At 42.4% G+C, this 18,412-nt stretch overlaps 3 protein-coding genes and 1 long non-coding RNA gene across 6 annotated transcripts; 2 read left to right on the top strand and 2 right to left on the bottom strand.

Moving 5' to 3' along the window:
• Positions 1-2,113: 2,113 nt before the first annotated feature.
• Positions 2,114-7,705, bottom strand: cntf (ciliary neurotrophic factor). Of its 2 annotated transcripts, XM_037257761.1 has the most exons (4): positions 7,336-7,705; positions 5,369-5,680; positions 4,873-5,032; positions 2,114-4,166 (listed from the first exon to the last, which is right to left on the bottom strand). In XM_037257761.1, the coding sequence occupies exons 1-3, from the start codon at positions 7,453-7,455 to the stop codon at positions 4,874-4,876; spliced, it is 591 nt and encodes a 196-aa protein (XP_037113656.1). In that variant the 5' UTR covers positions 7,456-7,705; the 3' UTR covers positions 2,114-4,166; position 4,873. The 2 variants fall into 2 exon arrangements, with proteins under 2 accessions (XP_037113656.1, XP_037113648.1); XM_037257753.1 differs by having other exon boundaries at positions 2,114-5,032; positions 7,336-7,704.
• A 619-nt stretch (positions 7,706-8,324) lies between these two features.
• Positions 8,325-9,845, top strand: si:ch211-113e8.11. The gene is made up of 2 exons (XM_037257740.1): positions 8,325-8,593; positions 8,766-9,845. Exons 1-2 carry the CDS (start codon positions 8,511-8,513, stop codon positions 9,403-9,405), a joined length of 723 nt encoding a protein of 240 aa, XP_037113635.1. The 5' UTR covers positions 8,325-8,510; the 3' UTR covers positions 9,406-9,845.
• si:ch211-113e8.10 (E3 ubiquitin-protein ligase ZFP91) lies at positions 9,481-15,357 on the bottom strand. 2 transcript variants are annotated; one of them, XM_037257669.1, is made up of 13 exons: positions 14,539-15,357; positions 13,610-13,650; positions 13,052-13,168; positions 12,834-12,873; positions 12,550-12,666; positions 12,347-12,445; positions 12,085-12,267; positions 11,956-12,006; positions 11,743-11,821; positions 11,408-11,522; positions 11,236-11,335; positions 10,789-11,143; positions 9,481-10,656 (listed from the first exon to the last, which is right to left on the bottom strand). In XM_037257669.1, the coding sequence occupies exons 1-13, from the start codon at positions 14,940-14,942 to the stop codon at positions 10,210-10,212; spliced, it is 2,148 nt and encodes a 715-aa protein (XP_037113564.1). In that variant the 5' UTR covers positions 14,943-15,357; the 3' UTR covers positions 9,481-10,209. The 2 variants fall into 2 exon arrangements, with proteins under 2 accessions (XP_037113564.1, XP_037113556.1); XM_037257661.1 differs by having other exon boundaries at positions 9,481-11,143; positions 14,539-15,356.
• On the top strand, positions 14,277-17,467 carry LOC119126569. Its single transcript, XR_005098666.1, has 2 exons — positions 14,277-14,400; positions 16,371-17,467. It is a non-coding gene; the product is annotated as an uncharacterized LOC119126569 (long non-coding RNA).
• Positions 17,468-18,412: the final 945 nt, after the last annotated feature.

Raw genomic sequence — 18,412 nt, 5'->3', positions numbered from 1 at the left:
AATATCCACATGATCTCCTTGGATTGACTGCCACTTTCAAGAAATATGCACCCAGCCAGGAGATTCTTGTATCAAGATAATGACCCACAAACACAAGAACAAAGGAGCTCCTCAGGTGCAAGAAGTACAAGTTTTGGATTAGCCAAGTCAAGCATCAGACTTAAACCCTATGGAAGGATGCATTTCACATGCTAAAGACTGAAGGGTGTAAAAATTGAAGGAGGTTGTGTATATGCTGGAACACTTTAACCAAAAACTGAGCTTTGCTAAAAGAACTATTAGATATGTATTTTATATTAAACTGTATTAGATGCAGTAATACCTGTAAATAAATATAATGGCCTCACTGTTTCAACGCTTTGAAGGAGTAAGCACGCACACACACACACACACACACACACACACACACACACACACACACACACACACACACACACACACACACACACACACACACACACACACACACACACACACAATTTGCAGTTTCAACAACTGCATGCACAGACAATCCACAAACACACTGTTCCAATAGAGGACACTTGCTCACCAGCACATAACCACACAACACACACACGCACGCACGCACACACACACACACACACACACACACACACACACACACACACACACACACACACACACCATTCATTTCCCTTTCATTCAGCACAGGCACATATTGTGCTGCTGTAACACTGTAACAGACTGCACATACGCGTGCACACACATATACACATTCACACACACTCACATACAGACACAGACACACACACACACACACACACACACACACACACCATTTGTAGCTCCTGTTCCCAGTTCTCCCTGCATGCACACACAGACACACTCTCTCTCTCTCTTTCTCTCTCTCTCACTCTCTCTCGCTCTCTCGCTCTCTCTCTCACTCACGCACATACACACAAACACACACACAGACACCACACACAGACACACATAGACACGCACACACGCCCCTCCCCCTATCTCTGTCAGGCATACATACACGCTAATGCACGCACACGTACACACAAACACACGAACATGCATACTCACTCCTACGCAGCACACACACGTACACACGCTTTCTAACTCATACACGTGCGTGCACACACACACACGCACACACACACCCTTCCCCCACTCTGTCTCTCTCTCACTCACACACGCACGCACACACACGCACGCACGCACACATACACACTCCACATACATGTCCTCTCCTACTTTTTTCTTCACTAACTCATTCTATTTTTCTCTCTCTTTCTCTCTGACACACACAAACACACGTTCTGTGCTTCTCTTACACTCACACCCACCTAGCCACCGACACACACACGCCCCCCCCCCCACCCACACACACACATTCATAGGCAAGCGCTATCACAAACACGAACACACTTGCACACACTCACTGGCATGTACGCACACCGTATTCTGCTTGCTCTACCCCCTCCCTGTCTGTCTGCCTGTCTGTCTTTCACACATGCGCGCGCGCACAAACACACGCACAGCCCCCCCCACACACACTCTTTCCTGCCCTCGCTCCCCTTCTCTTTTTTCATCTCTCTATCTGACACACAGCAACAGCACACACTGACATGCGCAGAAGCACAGAACCACAGAAGCACACGCACACACCTACACGCGCACTTTTTCTCAGACTTTTTCTCTGGACACACACGCACATGCACACACACAAATACTTTTCCACAGGCATTCTGATTGCCACTCCTTTCCTAACAACCACACTCAAGTGAAAAGATGCAGGCACACACACTCGCACGCACGCGCACGCACTGACAAACACACACGATTGTGGTGCTTGTGTTGGTGAGGAAGTCAAAGCCTTACATCATCCTTACCTCAACCGCATTCCAACCTCAACTTTAGAACAAAGTCTTTTTAACCTTCAAACTGACTTCTATAAGTCAGTCAGCGAAGGTCCATCCACAAATGATAAGTCAGAGGTGCATATTGCATGCTTGCATTGGCCCAAAGCAGCATTGCATTCTTAAAATTCCATATTAAAACAAAAATCCAAATGCTCTTCTCTCAACACCGAACTGAGACCTACACGCACACATACACAGAAAGATATGAGAGGCTACCCAAATTAATGAGAGGGATCTATTTATTTCAACCCATACATATCCAATCAATAATAAATACAATTTCAAACAATACCAAACATTTGCATTCAAACCCTAACCTGCCATCGGACGTACTGTGCAAAAGGCTCCCCATCAAATTAATATTTGGGTTTGTTTGTTTGTTTGTTTGTTTGTTTCAGCAATGCTATAAAGGCCAACTCGAATGTCTCTCAGTAGCGAATACATCTGCGCTAAACTATTAAAGGGGGCGTCAACATTAGTGTTCTTTACAATAATATGTTGTACCTGCCCCCACTAAACACGGCATTCTGAATAATATTACGTTTGTAGAATATGAGTTAAGCAGCAAAATTTACTCTGATGATCAATGAATGGGTGTCTACACCCATCCCCAATTCATATTATTTGTCATGACGTTGACAATTTGCTATCTGAATACATTGATATTAAATATCACACTTTGGAACCACTGGAGTTTTATCACTCAAGTGCAGGAGTGGGATTATCATTTCTTGACCATTAAACTTAAAAAATGGAGGGTGATGTCACAGACCGGCATTTATAAATAATTTCTTTTTCAGGCAACCATGTGAATAAACGACATTAATCAAACATTTAATGATCATAACAGTCTTTACAATGTGACAATCCCTTTATGTTTTGATCATCTGTCTTGGATGAACACATCATGATCTGTGTCGTGAAAAAGATAATGCTTGGTTTCAACTCAAGTAGTCATCTAACAATGTGTGGATTTTTTCGGCTATATGTTGTGTATGGTAATTTTGTTTTTAGATATTTCTCTGTATAGTCTGTGCAGTCACATGAAAATTTCTCAGTGAAAACATCAAAATGTAATATTCCAATTAAAGCCAATGTAATCTCTGTGAAGACGGATAGCCTTAGTGAGTTTAATTCGTTCCATACAATAAGAAAAGGAAACCAGGCAGTGTACGAAACTACATTCAGAGAGTAAACACAACAGTAACTGCACCAGAACATCAAGAAAATGCATACAGACACAAAATAACATTTTCTTAATACAGTGAAGTCAGCAGAGCAGACAAAGCTACAATACGTGAAAAAGGAAAACAATGTAGCCATGCTGGCACATGGGCTCTGAGGCTGCATGCAGACCTCTATCTGTGTGCCACACAGCTTCAGTAATACAAAGTCATCATTGGCCCAAGCGTGTTGACATTAGTCACCTCCAAGAAAGAACAATTCAAAATGTTTGGATCCGTGTAGTTCTAAGGCTGTAAAACATTACCTGTTCTCCATTCTATGAAAATAAGCCATAGTATTATTAATCAGACTAGAATAACGTTTTCATTTTGACACTTGTCAACCATACTTTAATGGTCATGATGGTGATACTTGGAAAGCATCGTATTTTTTTCCAAGGTGGTTCTGAGAACTGCTGAATTTGATAATACTTTCTCACCTGGAATGTAAATCAAGCCCAGTCCACTTGTTTTGTACTGTATTTTATTTATTTTTGTTAATCTATGATACTTAATTTCAATAGTTATTAATCAATGAGTCAATAGTATTGATAGTAATAGAGGACCCTTTCAAATTTAGCTTCGGGCTCCATGGAGGTGTGTTTGGAAATAACCAAGTGTGAGCTCAAGCAGAAACGATTCAATGTAATTCCAAGCAATAAACACTAGAGGGTGCTGTTACTCGAATTCCCTCTGTGCTATGTTTTATGTCGTCCCAAGATGCTAATGTGTTTGGAATGATTTATAGCCAGTGTTCAACACTAGTCGCATTGCAGTCTAGACATAACTTGCTGTATTTCGTCTCAAAATGTGTCCCTTGACACAGAAAGAAAGAAAGTTCTAAAGAAAGAATAGCTCTCCAGCTTGATATCTTTTCACTTGTTTTTCAACCTGATACCATATTATGAATTGATGTTTCCCCCATCAGTTCAGTTGGGCACACCAAGATACAGTTGCGCTTGTTAAATCCTGATTAGGCTTGCATTTTACATCACAGTGATAAGGATGGATAAGATCTTCAATCAAAGGGCCACGCTTTTTCTTTTTTTTACTGTAACAGACAAATGGGCCAGGTCACTAAAAGGTGACTTAAAAAATTAACCAGTATCAAAAAAATATATATATATACTTAAACAATAAGATAATTATCTCTCTTTTAAATTCTAATCAATTAACCAGGTAAAGCAGTATTTCACAAAATAACGTGTACATGAATATAGGTATATATAATTACTGCTAACCAATTTCTTAATGAGATAAATGAATATAAAATAAATTAAATAATGAATAAATATATTTTAACAAACTCATTTTAGAGGGGAAAAAACAACAGCTAACAACAACTATGACTGGACTCTTGATAATGGAAATGTTGGATGGGCTGGATTTAAGAATGGAGCTAGCTATATGTGGCCCATAGTTTGCCCACCTAAATGTTAGGTTCATAGATAACATGACATCGTAGCAGCGAGAGTGTGTGTGTAATCCGCCCATGGATTAAACAAAGATAAAACACAACACTGTGCTGTGTATCCATAAACAAGATCCAATCATCCATTTTCTATAGCACTCATCCTCAATAGGGTCACACTGACTTGGAAGAGGCATTGTAATCCATATTATTTGGTTTGAGCATTTTGGAAACCTTGAAAAAAAGAAATGTGCAAAAATATACAGATACCAAAATGAACTGAACCCCCCACTCTCATCTTCACATAATTCTCATCTGTGTGGAACCATTCTCGCTACGATACTACCTCATCTGCGAGAGCTTCTGGTACTCCTGTAGCGAGTGTTCCTCACTCGCTCTTTGGGGAGAGCTTGCAAGATGGCGACGGCTGTCTTGGCCCAGTAGTCCACTTCTGTGAAGACGCGGAAGACCCACAGCTTCAGCTCAAAAACGCTCAGGTTGTCCGGCTAGGGATGAGAAGGCATCGTATCAGCAACTTGTTATCAATTCAACTCTTCACAATGGTGGGAAATAGCAAAGTAGCCGACTTCATGATTGTATTGTGTTTCTAAGTGTTTTTTTCCTGGTACCTGTATGTGAGTACTACTTATTAGTTTTCATGACAACTTTCACTCCTTACTTATAAAAACGGATACATATACGTAGAATTTCCAAATGACAAAATTGACCTCGTTTTTTTCCGAGTAAATATTCCTTCAAGTTTCTTTCAGTGTTCAGTGAGAGTACTTTTGCCCCCTCTGACCATTCATTCGGTGTCAGTGTTACCACCCATTGGGGCTTACCTCCAAGCTGTCATTCAAACTCGGGGTCACCACCGCCGGACCCCCCACAGCTTTAACAAGTTCTCCAGTGATGTTTATGAGAAACCATAGCCTCTCCTTCACCATTTTCCTCAGGGTTTCATACTCCCCTGTCCCATTGCCCATCTCCTCATCCTCTTTGGCGATAGCTCGCTCCATCAAGCCTCGACACTGGAGCAGGGCCGTGTGCAAGCGCCACAGCTTGTCCGGGGTGTCCAGCTGGGAGGAAGGAGGAGGGACGGACACCAAACGACTATCCTCGATGACATCTGCGCTGAGGCTCTCCCTCTTGCTCTTTATAGGGAACAATTGCACGAAAACAAAGTAAAGACAAAAATTGACAAAATGATAGAGATGAATGCTTTCAAGTCGGTTCTAACCATACGCTGTACTCGCAATAAATGTGAACGGTCGATTGCGATTGAATGGCGACCCGCCTCTCAAACAAAGTCCAGCTCACTCATTATCCAACTGAGGATGAGAAGTATTGCTTTACGGATTATGATGGATAAACAGGTGACTGAATCCTATTTTACACATTCTATCTTCATTCCCGTGCTGTAGCACAATGTCCAATTAAATGCTTGAAATTAGCTGTGACATAAAACTCAAATTACACCGATGAGGATGTGTAATGTTTGCTCTTCTCAAGCAGTTCTATAGTTTTCCACCAACAAATGATTGTTGAATTAATAAAGCCCTGTCAGTAAAAACAAAGATTTACCTTTATCAGCATGTAAATGGTGCAACATCACAGTAGTTTTGTGACAAACTACGACTTGCATACAAATTTACATTTTGTCACTGGAAAAGAGTTTTGTCATAAACCGAGTACATGCTTTGGATCTAGAATCGCCATGTTATAGCCACCTTTGTTGCACTTTGTGGTAACTTCATGATTGCTTTTAAAATGTATCCTATTTCACAGATAAAAGCAGAAAACCAATAATAAGGGTCATATGATGTCTGGAGAATACCAGAGAAAGTTTTGTGCCAAACCACTCCCTCGCTCACAAGCCAGATGCGTGAATAGCGGGAATGAGCAATAAATTGCCTGAGGATAAACTAATTGCTAAAAGAAAAAAAAACGTGTAGATTGCAGGTGAAGGCGTTCATTCCCAGGCATTGGTGAAATTCTACAGGGGAAAAGACCCACACACACATTTCTTAAAGCTTCAACATATCCGGTTCACAAGAAACTCTTTATCTCTCCTTAACATACATCCTTGCCATGGCTACACTTTAAGAAGTAGCAGTTCAAGTTCAACCGAAGTTGAAAAACAGAATGGTTGCGTAGGAGGGCATCAGTATACTGACATTAGTTGAAAGGATGAATCGAGTTCACGAGTAGTGAGCCTGTTGGGGCAACACCAGAGCATGCCCAGGGCATATACGAGAAATAACCACCTGCTAAGGACATGACCACGAGAGGTCCCTAAGTGCAATTAAGAGGCAACAGAACCTGGAGCCCTTTCTTTTTTTTTTACTATTGAGGAAAAACTCAAGACAGGGTTTGTCTTTATTTGAGCTATTATTATGTATCGAATTTATCTTATTTTATTTATTTTTAAAAAATCTGCCAGAACAGTAAATGCACTGTACCGGTTTATTTCATATTACTTTATGTAGTCCTAGATGCTTAGTGCATTATCATTTGAAATGTTTTGCAAATCAACTCCATTCAACGCTTGTATTTTTATTTATTACAGTCATTATAATCCCTCAACAATGAACGGTCGATAAAATATACTCTTGGCAAAAATAGAGAGTTCCAAACCCCAATTTTGGAGAGGGCTCCATGCATGGAGGCGTGGGCCCGGCTTTGGACAGCACACACAAGCACGTTAAATGTCTTCATTTTCCATTAAGCCCTGCTCTCTTCCTCGCACACGAGCACACGCACACTCGATGGAAAGTGGAGGCTAACGTAAGCTCTCACTCGTACTCACGTAAAGTTCCAGTAGGTTGGAGACCTCCAAAAGCAAAAGTTCGGCTATAGCAGCCGCTCGGGCCGCTGTTGTCCTGCCTTGATCTGGCTGTCCGATCACGCCGCTCCGCCGGTCTGCCATATCGGACCTCCGCAAAGCTCCGGTAGACGTAAGCGCTCGATCCCACGAGGAAAGACTGAATGACGCCTAGATCACCCCGGCAACGGATTCACGGTCATTTCCAAGTGACTTCAGCCTTGCTCGAAACTTCTCTTAGTTTCAAACTCCCAAGAGCCTCTTGGATGTTTGGGGGGAAGCCACACGTTTCCAACTCGCTCCGTGCTCTACTGCAGGATTTACGGCCAACTCTCCGCCCATTCCCCCAGGAACCTGATGCCAGCACCGAGGAATTTGGAAGGATGAGCGGGGGCGGAGAGCGGCGCTGGAGGGGAAGACGCAGCTCACTCCACAAAGCTTTTATTTATAAACTTTTGGCTGATTTACCGGTGCTGACAGAGGCTGTTCAAATGGTCTAAATAAAAGTATGTTGTTACCAGGTCTTTATTCGTAAGGGGTGTGTATTTGTTATATTCCAGACAAAAAGAAAATCCAAAAAAACTAAGAATAGTGGAAGCCGAGAGCAATAACGATACAGCATATCAATAAGATCCATATTTAATGTCTCTTACAAGATTAATTTATGTGTATGTATTGTGGTGTCTAGATGTGGTTAAATGTGAAGTCAATTCGTATGTGTTGCTGTGTAGAAGTAGTTTTTTTTTTCTTCATATATTTGCTATATTTATGACTTCACTGCTGGCTGTCGGTTAGTGATAGACTCGGCCGCGTTCCGATTTAGTCCGTCAACGCGCTGGTGGGAATAAAATCCGTCGTAAACTGAAGACCCCCTCCCCTGTGCAGTAGGTTTTATGTGATGTTGCGACATAAGGAAGCAATACCAAGCACGCACTGTAGATGTCAGTCAAGGCACTGTAGATGTCAGTCAAGGCACCTGGAACGTAAACAACTGTAGAACAAGAAATTAGCCGCTAACATCCTAGCATATGTTCCATCGATTGAGGAAATGGCGACGATCGCAGCTGTTTATACCCTATCGTTTTGATATTTACCCCTATAATACTAAATGTAATCCAAGTAGATACGCTCCGTCCATCATATAACGAATAGGTTTAGACATGAACGCTCTTGTTGGATACAGCGGCTCATCAGAGTCCGACAGTGATGGAGACTCAGAGAATGTAAACAGTGATCAAGGAGGGTAAGTTAAGACATACAAATGTATGGATGCAATATTTTGTGTTTTGGCCATTGGATAGCCGATGCTAGCTGTTAATTGACATACATGCTGCGCACATTGCCTCCGCGTGTAGCTCACTTAATTTCTACTGAATAATGTGGCTTTTCTTCTCTGCCCCTATCTGACCAAATAGCACGAGAACGGATCTCATTGATGGGGACCCACCGGACAAGAAGACCCGTAACTTCTTGCTGGAGACTGGTTCTGCCACCAGTGAGTCTGATGAATCTGACCACGGTGACCCGGAGCCTTACAAGTCAATCAATTCAAGTAGAAGTCAGACCAGCTTGCCTACTGCCTCCTCCACGACCAGCCCTCACAAACTGCCGCCTCCTAGTCTGCAAGGCTGTTCAGAAAGCAGCGTGTTCGCCAACCCATTCAAAGCTCAGGCCGAGCGGAAGCTCAGTGCCTTGCAGAAACATGTCCCGCTCACAATGCAGGCCAAGCCCTCTCAGATTGGAGGGAAGAGGATATGCGTTTCCTACAGGAAAAGTGGAAGATGTAGATTTGGCATCAAGTGCAAATTTGCACATGATAGTGACCTCCAGACTGCAGTAATTCCCAATGACTCTCATGCAACTCTGAGTGATAAGGGGGAAGTTGGGTCACGCACAGGCAGCTCCCGTAAACCCCCGAAACAGGCCGTGCAGGATGAATCAGAAGGCCAGTGGGTGAAGAAGCGGAGGATTGGTGTAAGCGACACGCTGATGCCTCCGAAGAAAGCCATGAAGCAGTACAACATGCTGAGGAGCAAAGAACGCCACAACATGTAATGATCATGTAAACATTAGCTGTCACACTGGTTATAAGTGGCTAATTCTCATCTGGACAACTAATAAAACAATGAATTTGTTGTTAAGACATTTATTTACATCCTACAAATGAAGAGCTGGCTTATCTGCTTCAACAGCATCCTGACCACAAAGTCCAAACTGAAAACAATCTGTACAGGTTGTCACTTCAGCTGAAATCCTTGAGCGATGAAAGACGGATTAATTTACGGGACTTACAAGAACAGTCGATTTTCACGTTATATAAATAAACATTGCGGTTTTAATCCTGACGGAAGACTTTGTTATAGACAAAACAAGATGTTTAACAATTAATGATCCAGTTGTTAAAACTAAATTCATCTTAAACTCATATGTGTTAGTGGCAGCTCAATAGTCATTATATATTGTGGACTTAATAAATAAACACATGGCTTAATTAACACTTAGTCAAACCTGTTCGGTTGTTAGATTTCTACAGTGTGTTTTGGGTGTCATTTAATTCTCAAGCTTGTATGTGAGAGGACGCATACCGGATGTTATGTTGTGACGCCAATTACGCCATCATAGTGCCTATTCATTGTAATAGCGTTACAACACTCAATTAGCACACTCACATAAAAAGCTTACAGGAATACTATGTACAAAGTTACACACGGACTTATAGTTCCCTGATATGCTATTCTAAAAAAAAAAGCTAACAAATATGACTATTAGTGATCCTACGTAAATCTTTTAACTTTGCATGACAGTATTGTTGTAGGTGGCATCATGTGGCTACTTTAGTCTGCGTGCACCCTCCTCATTTCAAATGGTGATCCGCTGCACGTCTGCTGCAGTGCTGTTGGACAGGACGTCCCCTTGGTCCATTTGTTCCCAAGCTACGGTGCTCGCCCCCACCCCCTCTGTTGAATGGAAGGAGTTGGCTGGTGGAGAGGACAGCACAGGATTGTTCCCGTCGGACGCCACATGGGATGGAGATGGGAGCGGGGGGCCGGAGGTGGTCGTCTGCAGGGTGGTAAGATGCTGAGAGGTGGCAAGGACTGGGATCTGCTGCATAGCAGTCTGGGGCTGGCTGACAGGCTGGAAGGTCATTTGAACGATTTGCCCTTGGCTCTGTTGCTGGGAGGGGTAGGGCTGAAGAGGCTGGAGTTGAGGTTGGGGCTGAGCCATCACCGTCGGGGAGTGCAGGGCGAGTTGCGGGGGTTGTTGAACAAACTGGACGGGCATCTGGAGCTGGAGTTGAGTCTGTTGCTGGTGATCGGCAGGCGACGGGGGGTCGATGGGGGAAAGAGCAATCGTCACCGGCACCTGCATGGTGTGGAGTGCCTGCTCTTGTCCCAGGAGAACCACCTGGTGACTGACCTGCGGGGTCATGTGACCTACCTGAGCCACTTGAGACCCGGCGTGTCCTTCCTGGCCCAGCGGCTGGACCTGCCCCTCCTGGCCGCCTCGGACCAGTTCCAGGCCGCCGCATGCCGCTTCTGCTTGCGCGGGATTTACCGGCAGCTCCAGCATGGACGCGGGGGTCGTGATGAGGGCGCCGGCGTTGGCTGCGAGCGCCTCGGCTATGAGTACCTCTGGGTGACTCTTGGCTTTGTGGGCCACCACACAATCCTTTTTCTCAAACTTCTTCCCGCAAATGGAGCAGGAAAATTGATAGCTGGCGTCGGCGTCGTGCTTCTTCATGTGCCAGTTGAGGGATGCCTTCTGGCGACAGGTGAAGCCGCAGATCTCACACCTATTGGGCACAAGAACATGCTCCAATCAACACGTCGGAAAAATGATGTGATTCACATCCATGCAATTTGTGGAAATGACGGGGGCACTAACTGGAGGGGCTTCTCTCCTGTGTGGATCATGCGATGCACGGCCAGATTGTGGGAACTCTTGAAGGCACGAGCACAGAACTCACAGATGTAGTCTCTCTGGTCTAAAAAATTACAAAGAAACATCAATGGCAAGACAAATAAATATCATCCACATTTTGCCACCAAATGAGTACCTGTATGGTGTTTGGCATGACGAAGTAGCTGCTTCTGAAGTCGGAAAAGTCTTCCACAAGAAGGATGAGGGCACACATACTTCTTTTTGAGCAGGTGCTGGTACTTGATATGGTGCTGGTGCAAAACAGAGCAAACACAACAGCTGGAAGGTTACATAACCGGTATTTGTATAAATCTGAATGACCCAAAGTCACTGCCACTAACCTATGCTAAGTCTGTAGCAACGTCATCATTACAGTAAATATTTCTATATAATACATACATTTAAACAATAAAAAATGATAAATCGACAGTAATGACAAGACATGCAGAGCAACAGGTAAATTGTAACTACCTGTAGGTAGCGAGGGTGAGCCAGGACGGTGCCACATCCTTCAATTTCACATCGGACGTACTGCACAGGAGGCTTCTTTCTGGATAGGAAATGTCATCAATGTCATCAGAGCTGAGCATACTCAAAGCTAACTCCAAGTATTAACTGATGTATAGTGAAAGTAATGAGGGGGAGGGGCTTAAAAGTGCAACCTTTGTAATGACCGTAACATACCTTCTTTTGGGCAGCCGAGGTGTTTTATCATCTTTTTTCCGTCGGCCCCTCCTATATAGATGTAGAACAAAGTTTGGAAGTTACAATTCCAAGAAAGAATGCAATTTAACAAGCTACTTTCTATCTTACTTCCTCGGCCCATCTGGGTCGTCCGTTAATTCGTCTTCAAGCTTCACTTCCATCTCTGGATTCTCTAAGTTTTCAGAGCCCTCCATTATTATTTCTTCCGCCTCCTCTTTCTTGGGCGCTTTCTCTTTTTCTTTCTTGTCCTTCTGTCTCTGAAGCACTCGGCGCTTTGGCTTGGGCGCATCGCTGAACAAATGAGATACCACAGAGTCAAAACTCAACATAGTCAGTAAAAACATCAATTGCATTATTTTGCAGCACATACACAATTCTTTCCGACTTGGGGTCATAGCTCTGGTCATTTAAATCGTCTCTAAAGGGAACATCTTCGTCACTGCTTATAATCTCTTCCCCGTCTGCTTCACTAAAAAAAAAAATATATATATATATATATATAAATAAAACACACACAACATTATGAACGATATTGATATTTCAGTCCAAGTGTTGCACTTGAGTCACGTTTACCCCTGAGGCTGTGAGACTGAAGGTGCGTTCAAGTCATTTGTGTCACCCTGACGTTGAGGGTCCTCCTTATCTGCAAACTGACCACCGACACCTTCGCTCTTCTCTCCTCCATTTTTTCTGAAAAGGGAGCAAAAACGCAGCAGCTCAATAATGAGATGTGTTGCCGTCATCACACAATTCAAGTATTCAAAGTACATGCAAATGTACACAACAGGAGGTACACTTGCAATCAACTGAAATGAAATACAACACTGAACTCATTTTAAGGAGCAAAATAAACTTACATGTCATACTTTTCTTTAACGTTCGCCTCCCCTGAAGCGGCTAAGAAACAAGAAGAGAAGGCATCAGTAAATACAACCCAAATCCACCGTCTTTAAAAAACACTAATTCTTTTCCCGGTGCATTTCATTATTTTCCGTTTGTTGAGTCTGTCAACGCCCGTGTCATATTTGGAGTAGCAATCAGCTTAAGGTTGCATTGACGGCAACAGGTTGCTCACCAGCTTGATTCTCTATTCCGAGCTCAGCTTTGCACACTGGCTTGGCAGAGCAGCGGACGGCCCTGCCGGATGGCGGCTTGGCACGACTCTGGGCTGGAGAAAGCCTAGAGACAGGAGCTGGGGAGGAGGAACCATTCAATATTATTTTCATGCCCAGCATGATACTCTCCTATACACTAAAAATTAAGGTGACATTTCAGGATGAATCTAAAATGATCTTTTAGGATGAACTTACCTTGTCTAAGAAACATTTGAATGCATCAGAATCAGAATCAGCTTTATTGGCCAAGTTTGTGCATGCCAAACAAGGAATTTGACTGCAATAAAGCTTTAGAGAGACTGGAAGAGTCTTTGAAATTGTATTGTGGTTGTGGTTTTTGCCATTCAGCTCCTCATTAGACAAAAGCATGGACATGAACATAAAGACTAAATAGTAAATTCTAGTTGAATCCTGAAATTCCATCTCAAAGCTGAATCTGCCAACGTTTTTTGAGTCAAGTAAACAAATCATTTTAAAAAACTGATTTTGTGTCACAAGGTTACAAAGAATTCAATTACCTTCAGCATTAGTGGTGGCTTTCTTGGGTTCCTCTGCAGAGCTACATGAAGAACAGAAGATGCTGTCAACTAATTGTTGTGGCGACTCACAGACATTCACCAGGAACAGGGAGAAGTTAAGTAAAAAATATTCTTTATAATGTGTTCTATATACCACTAGTCAAAACATGGCACGTGGTTACCATCAGGCAGTGATGGAAAATGAACCTCTAAATCTGCTTCATGAACCAGTTGTTGTAGATGGTACTCTCTGTTCAACAGCGGGCTGAACGTACACAGACTTGTCAAACCTTGAACCGCTTTATTTAAATCAAAAGCGCTGTCTTGAGTCAAACATTATAACAACTGGTTCATGAAGTAAATTTGAAGCTTCATTTTCTCATCACTACTATCAGGTAGCTGTCACAGCAACCTTCGGCCTTGCTTGTCCACATGGATGACATCCTGTTGCCAGCACAGATGCAGAGAAATTCCTGACACACCCTTCCTGCTCTAATTTGGCACTGTTGATGATTATCCGATAAATAATTAATTTGCTATTTCTTGGAATGTGGGGGGGGTCTGTAGTGACCCACATGGGAGAACCATTCACCAGGAATCTGTACCTTTAAGGGAGGGGAAGGACTTGACATGTTTCTTGGGTTTTCAAAGGAATTATAGACATGAAAGAGTGAAATACAGTCACTTGCTGCGTCCTGTGTAAACAATCAATTTGGTGTGGAGAGTTAATGGGACGAAGCTCGCCTTTATCTCATTATTTACCGAATTTCCACAATGTCTTAATAAGCCAGGTAAGTTCCGCCCCGCCCTCCCCATGCAGAGAAGGGGACGCATTGTATGCCGAAGGAGCGTTGTTGACGTTAAACACTGTTTAAGGGTACCTTAGTAATTCCCAACATGTCCTGATTAATAATGGTGGTCAAACTTACTCTCCGCCTTGCGGGCTGTCACCTGCGACGCCATCACCAGCTTCCACCGACCCCGAAGAGTCACCGTTTTTCCTCCGACGAGAGTTGCAAACTTTCCTCCGCTTGCTGGCCCCGGCGTCCAGGCTGTCCTCGTCTTCGTCCTCTTCACTTTTGTTGTCCTTAAGCCAGGCCGGGACAGCCCTCGTCGAGCGGTCCCGTAATACCCTTCCAGAGCCTTGCGTAGCTCCATTGACGGCCGCTTGTGTAGCGGGGTCGCCGGATCTCGTGCGGGTGGTTCCCCGATCCCTAAGCCCTCGCCGCGGGGTGACGGCCGCACTAGCGGCCGGGGTCTCCTCTGCGGCCTTGTGCTCCACCAGCTCTCTGCCTTTATTTACATCCTCAATTCGGTCGTTCGTCGCTTCCATCACCAAGAACGCTCTCAGCCCGTCTTCAGTTCCACAGAAAGTCCATAGGGTTTACTTGTAAAAGGAGGAATAGCGCACATCTAGTATCGAGACATTTTGATGTCGGGAGGCCTTTATCCGACTGTGGGGCATTTTCTGCAAATGCGCCAGGCTCATCGCAAATTATACACAACGATTTATTGATGGCAAAATGAAAAGTTTTCTCAATTATCTATTCAGAAATAACCCGATATAACCTTAAAGAAGCAGCCACCGTTTTCGCGTTCTTAAAGCTATAGTAAACCTACTTTCTTCGAGCGGCCCTGGAGCGCGACCATTTTGTGCGCTTTGTTGCGTCTCCTTTAAGCCAAATCCAAACCAAGGGAGAACGTTAAGGAGAGCCGCTGCGCTTTAGCAGCAACACAAATCACCTGGATTCAGTTGCTCTGTTTAACACTGGGCCGCAGTCCGATGGTGCCAATTATAGATCTGCGAAAAACAGCAGCAGCCGTGAAGGCCGTAGAGCATGGTGGGAATTGGAGTTCACATTGTGGCAACAGTAATTCATTTTCCTGCCCTTTGAACAGATTTTCATTTGTTGTTGTTGTAATTATTTTTCCAATGTTTATATGAATGTTATATTTAATAATGAATGTTGTCAATACTAACCTAAGACGCAATAAAAGGATACAATATACATGCGTATCATTACTGTATTTTGTTTAGCAATATTGTGTTGAATTTTCCTTTAAAATACTTGTTCCCCCACGATACTATCAACGATAATATCCGTGGAGCCAAAATGGCTGACAATAACAACCTGCACCAATTTTGCGCCTATCAAAATAACAGTTGCTACAGTTTTGTCTAGTGGCCACTAGATGGCGTTACTGACTATCAAATCTGTCTGCTGGCCAAGTTCATGTCATGCGCATCCGTGGCAAAAATACAAGCACGTACTTTGGTAAAAGCATACGTATTGTGAAAAAGAAGAACTTTGGTAAAAGTAGAAGTAGGGCAACTGATTCAACTGTGATGCATCAGTAAAATAAACAAATAACTAAACTAGACAACAGACTGAAATGTATCCTACTTTATTGGCTTACTGACTGGGAATCAAACAGGTGCTGTATAAAAGGCAACAACATGTACCATGTTTGCTTTTTACCCTCCGATCTCATTGTTTGGGTAAAAGAAAAACCCCCGAAATGCATTCTGAATGAGCTGCAGCTGTTTTGATACTCTTTTGAGAGCATTTTAAAAAATCAAGTCTCCTGGAGCATGGACAAGCTTCTAGTCTGCTTGGAGAAAGACAGTGACTACTGTATACTAACAGCAACAATTTTCTTCATCATCAATAAAGCTCCACTATCTAAAGATGTCATCTGCAGCTAACGTCTCTTCCTCAATAAAAATCCTTTTTTTTTTTTTTTTTACTATTATTATCAGTGTGTCATCGCCCATTCAGGTTGGAAAAAAAAAGCCAGTTGGACAAAATGAGGATGACACACAAGGTAACAGTCATCTGACAAATAAAACTTAACCAAAGTAAAGTATTTGTACTTCAATTCTGTCCACCACTGCCCAAGTTTATAAAAGTAAGTTGGAAAATGTCTTAAAACATTATACTGTATAATATGTTATTTGTATATTATATTGCTGTCTCAAGCTTTAAATTTAAAAATCAGCATGTTTTCTTGTGGGTTCCCATATTAACACAAGACTGTGTAGTGTCAGCTGACAGATGGTGACAAAGTTAAAGAACGTTTTGCATAATTTGCTGTATTTCTGTTCTCAAATCCTCCCTGCACTCTTTGGAGGGGGCAGCATGTTTCTAGAGCAAAGTTGACCCACAGCAGAGGAGTTTATGAAACATTTGTCTAAGCATTTGATAATAGTTGATCTACAAAGCCAAGGATGTGTGTACATTCACCAAGGTTAGTGCCAAAGTCCCCTGCCTTGCAAAACATTTATGACCGCCACTCATTCCACCATTTTTTTAACGTTCCACAATTACGTTGTTAAAAGTTAGTGTGGCAATCATAGTTTGTAGTTTTTTTCCGACAGCAATTGTGGCCCCAATTAAAGGGTACAAGAGGCGATCCACAACTGAATGGACAAAAACAAGTGTGGAACCTTTCATTTAATGTTTTGATAGAAAAGTTTTATGAAAAACATTTGATGAAAAATAATTTGCACAGGCATCAAAACATCGCTAGGGAGTTCACAGTTCTTTGGAAAAAGAGGAAAAGTATGATGATGACCACATACCAAGCGATGACACAATTATTTTTGAAAATGCTTTTATTTATCTATTTCTTACTATAAATATAACAAGGAAGAAAAAATGTATTTTTAATACAACCCCTCAGATAGAAGTCAGTCTTCATAGGTCTACAAAGGTAAAGCACATGTTGGCAATAAGGCACAAACTAAGAGTTTGTATGGTGACAGACGCTATGGTTAAACTAGGCTTCTTTGTAATGCAGCTCCACACCAATGAGCGGTGTTGTCGTGTGGGTGAAATGCAAGCAAATGAAAAGAAAAGAAAAAAAAGCAGCAGTTTGGAGTGATGCACAACCAGGAAGTGACATTTGTCAAACATGTTTTAATGGCTGTTGGTCCATATTTTTTATAGCTTGGCCAAGACAGAACTACACTTTTGTTAATTAGCACTGCAAAATTGTTGTCCTGGTTTATAAAATGAAGCTTAAAGACCCACTCAAAACACCTAATCCAGTTCAAAATAGTAAAAAATAAGGAGAAAAAAAAGAACATCACACAATACAATAACTTGAATGCTTTAAACTATTGGACACTTTAGCAAGGAAAAAAAAACATCTCTACTTTTGTTACTCAGACCTTTGAAAAATCTCTAACAATGTTAATAAAGAAAAGTTTTCAAATATATTAGACCTTTTCTTCTCACTTCATACACAATATATGTAATGCATATATTAATTAAATATATCCCAATGTTTTGTCATTATATAAGAAAAATAATAAAAGCAGTCATCACCAGTTGTGGGCTTAAAATGGTGAGTTTGACTTGTGTGTCTCCTGTTCTTTAATGTATGCGTGTCAATTTAGATTTTTGGCAGTACAGGTCGGATCCCGAGGTGTAGCCAAATTCATAACTGGTCGTGATCTGAAAAAGTGTTGGAAAACCCTGACTTAGACTGATAAGCTGTCCTTCATAATAACAATAAACAGTTGAGATAATGCACTCTGGTCAAAATGGCTGTTCTGTCATGTGGTTGTTTACCACTGTGAGCTGGCGGGACTGAAAACTCGTATTTTAGGTCAGCACTAGGTCTGCATTGCTCCAGTTGTTTCCAGTTTGAGATCCCACGTGCAGAATTTCTTTTTAAAAGTGCCTATTAAAACATTCGTCATTGTAACCATGGAGAAACTGGCTCTGCCCTCTTAAAAATAACCCAAATTGGGTAAAATACCAAACCCAGCATTGGGTCCAAAAGAAACTGAGCCAA

This window comes from Syngnathus acus, chromosome 1 (genome assembly GCF_901709675.1).
Source record: "Syngnathus acus chromosome 1, fSynAcu1.2, whole genome shotgun sequence".
In the NCBI taxonomy this organism is placed as follows: domain Eukaryota; kingdom Metazoa; phylum Chordata; class Actinopteri; order Syngnathiformes; family Syngnathidae; genus Syngnathus; species Syngnathus acus.
The sequence above is the reverse complement of the archived record's forward strand: the minus strand, read 5'-3'. Positions and strand labels throughout refer to the sequence as shown.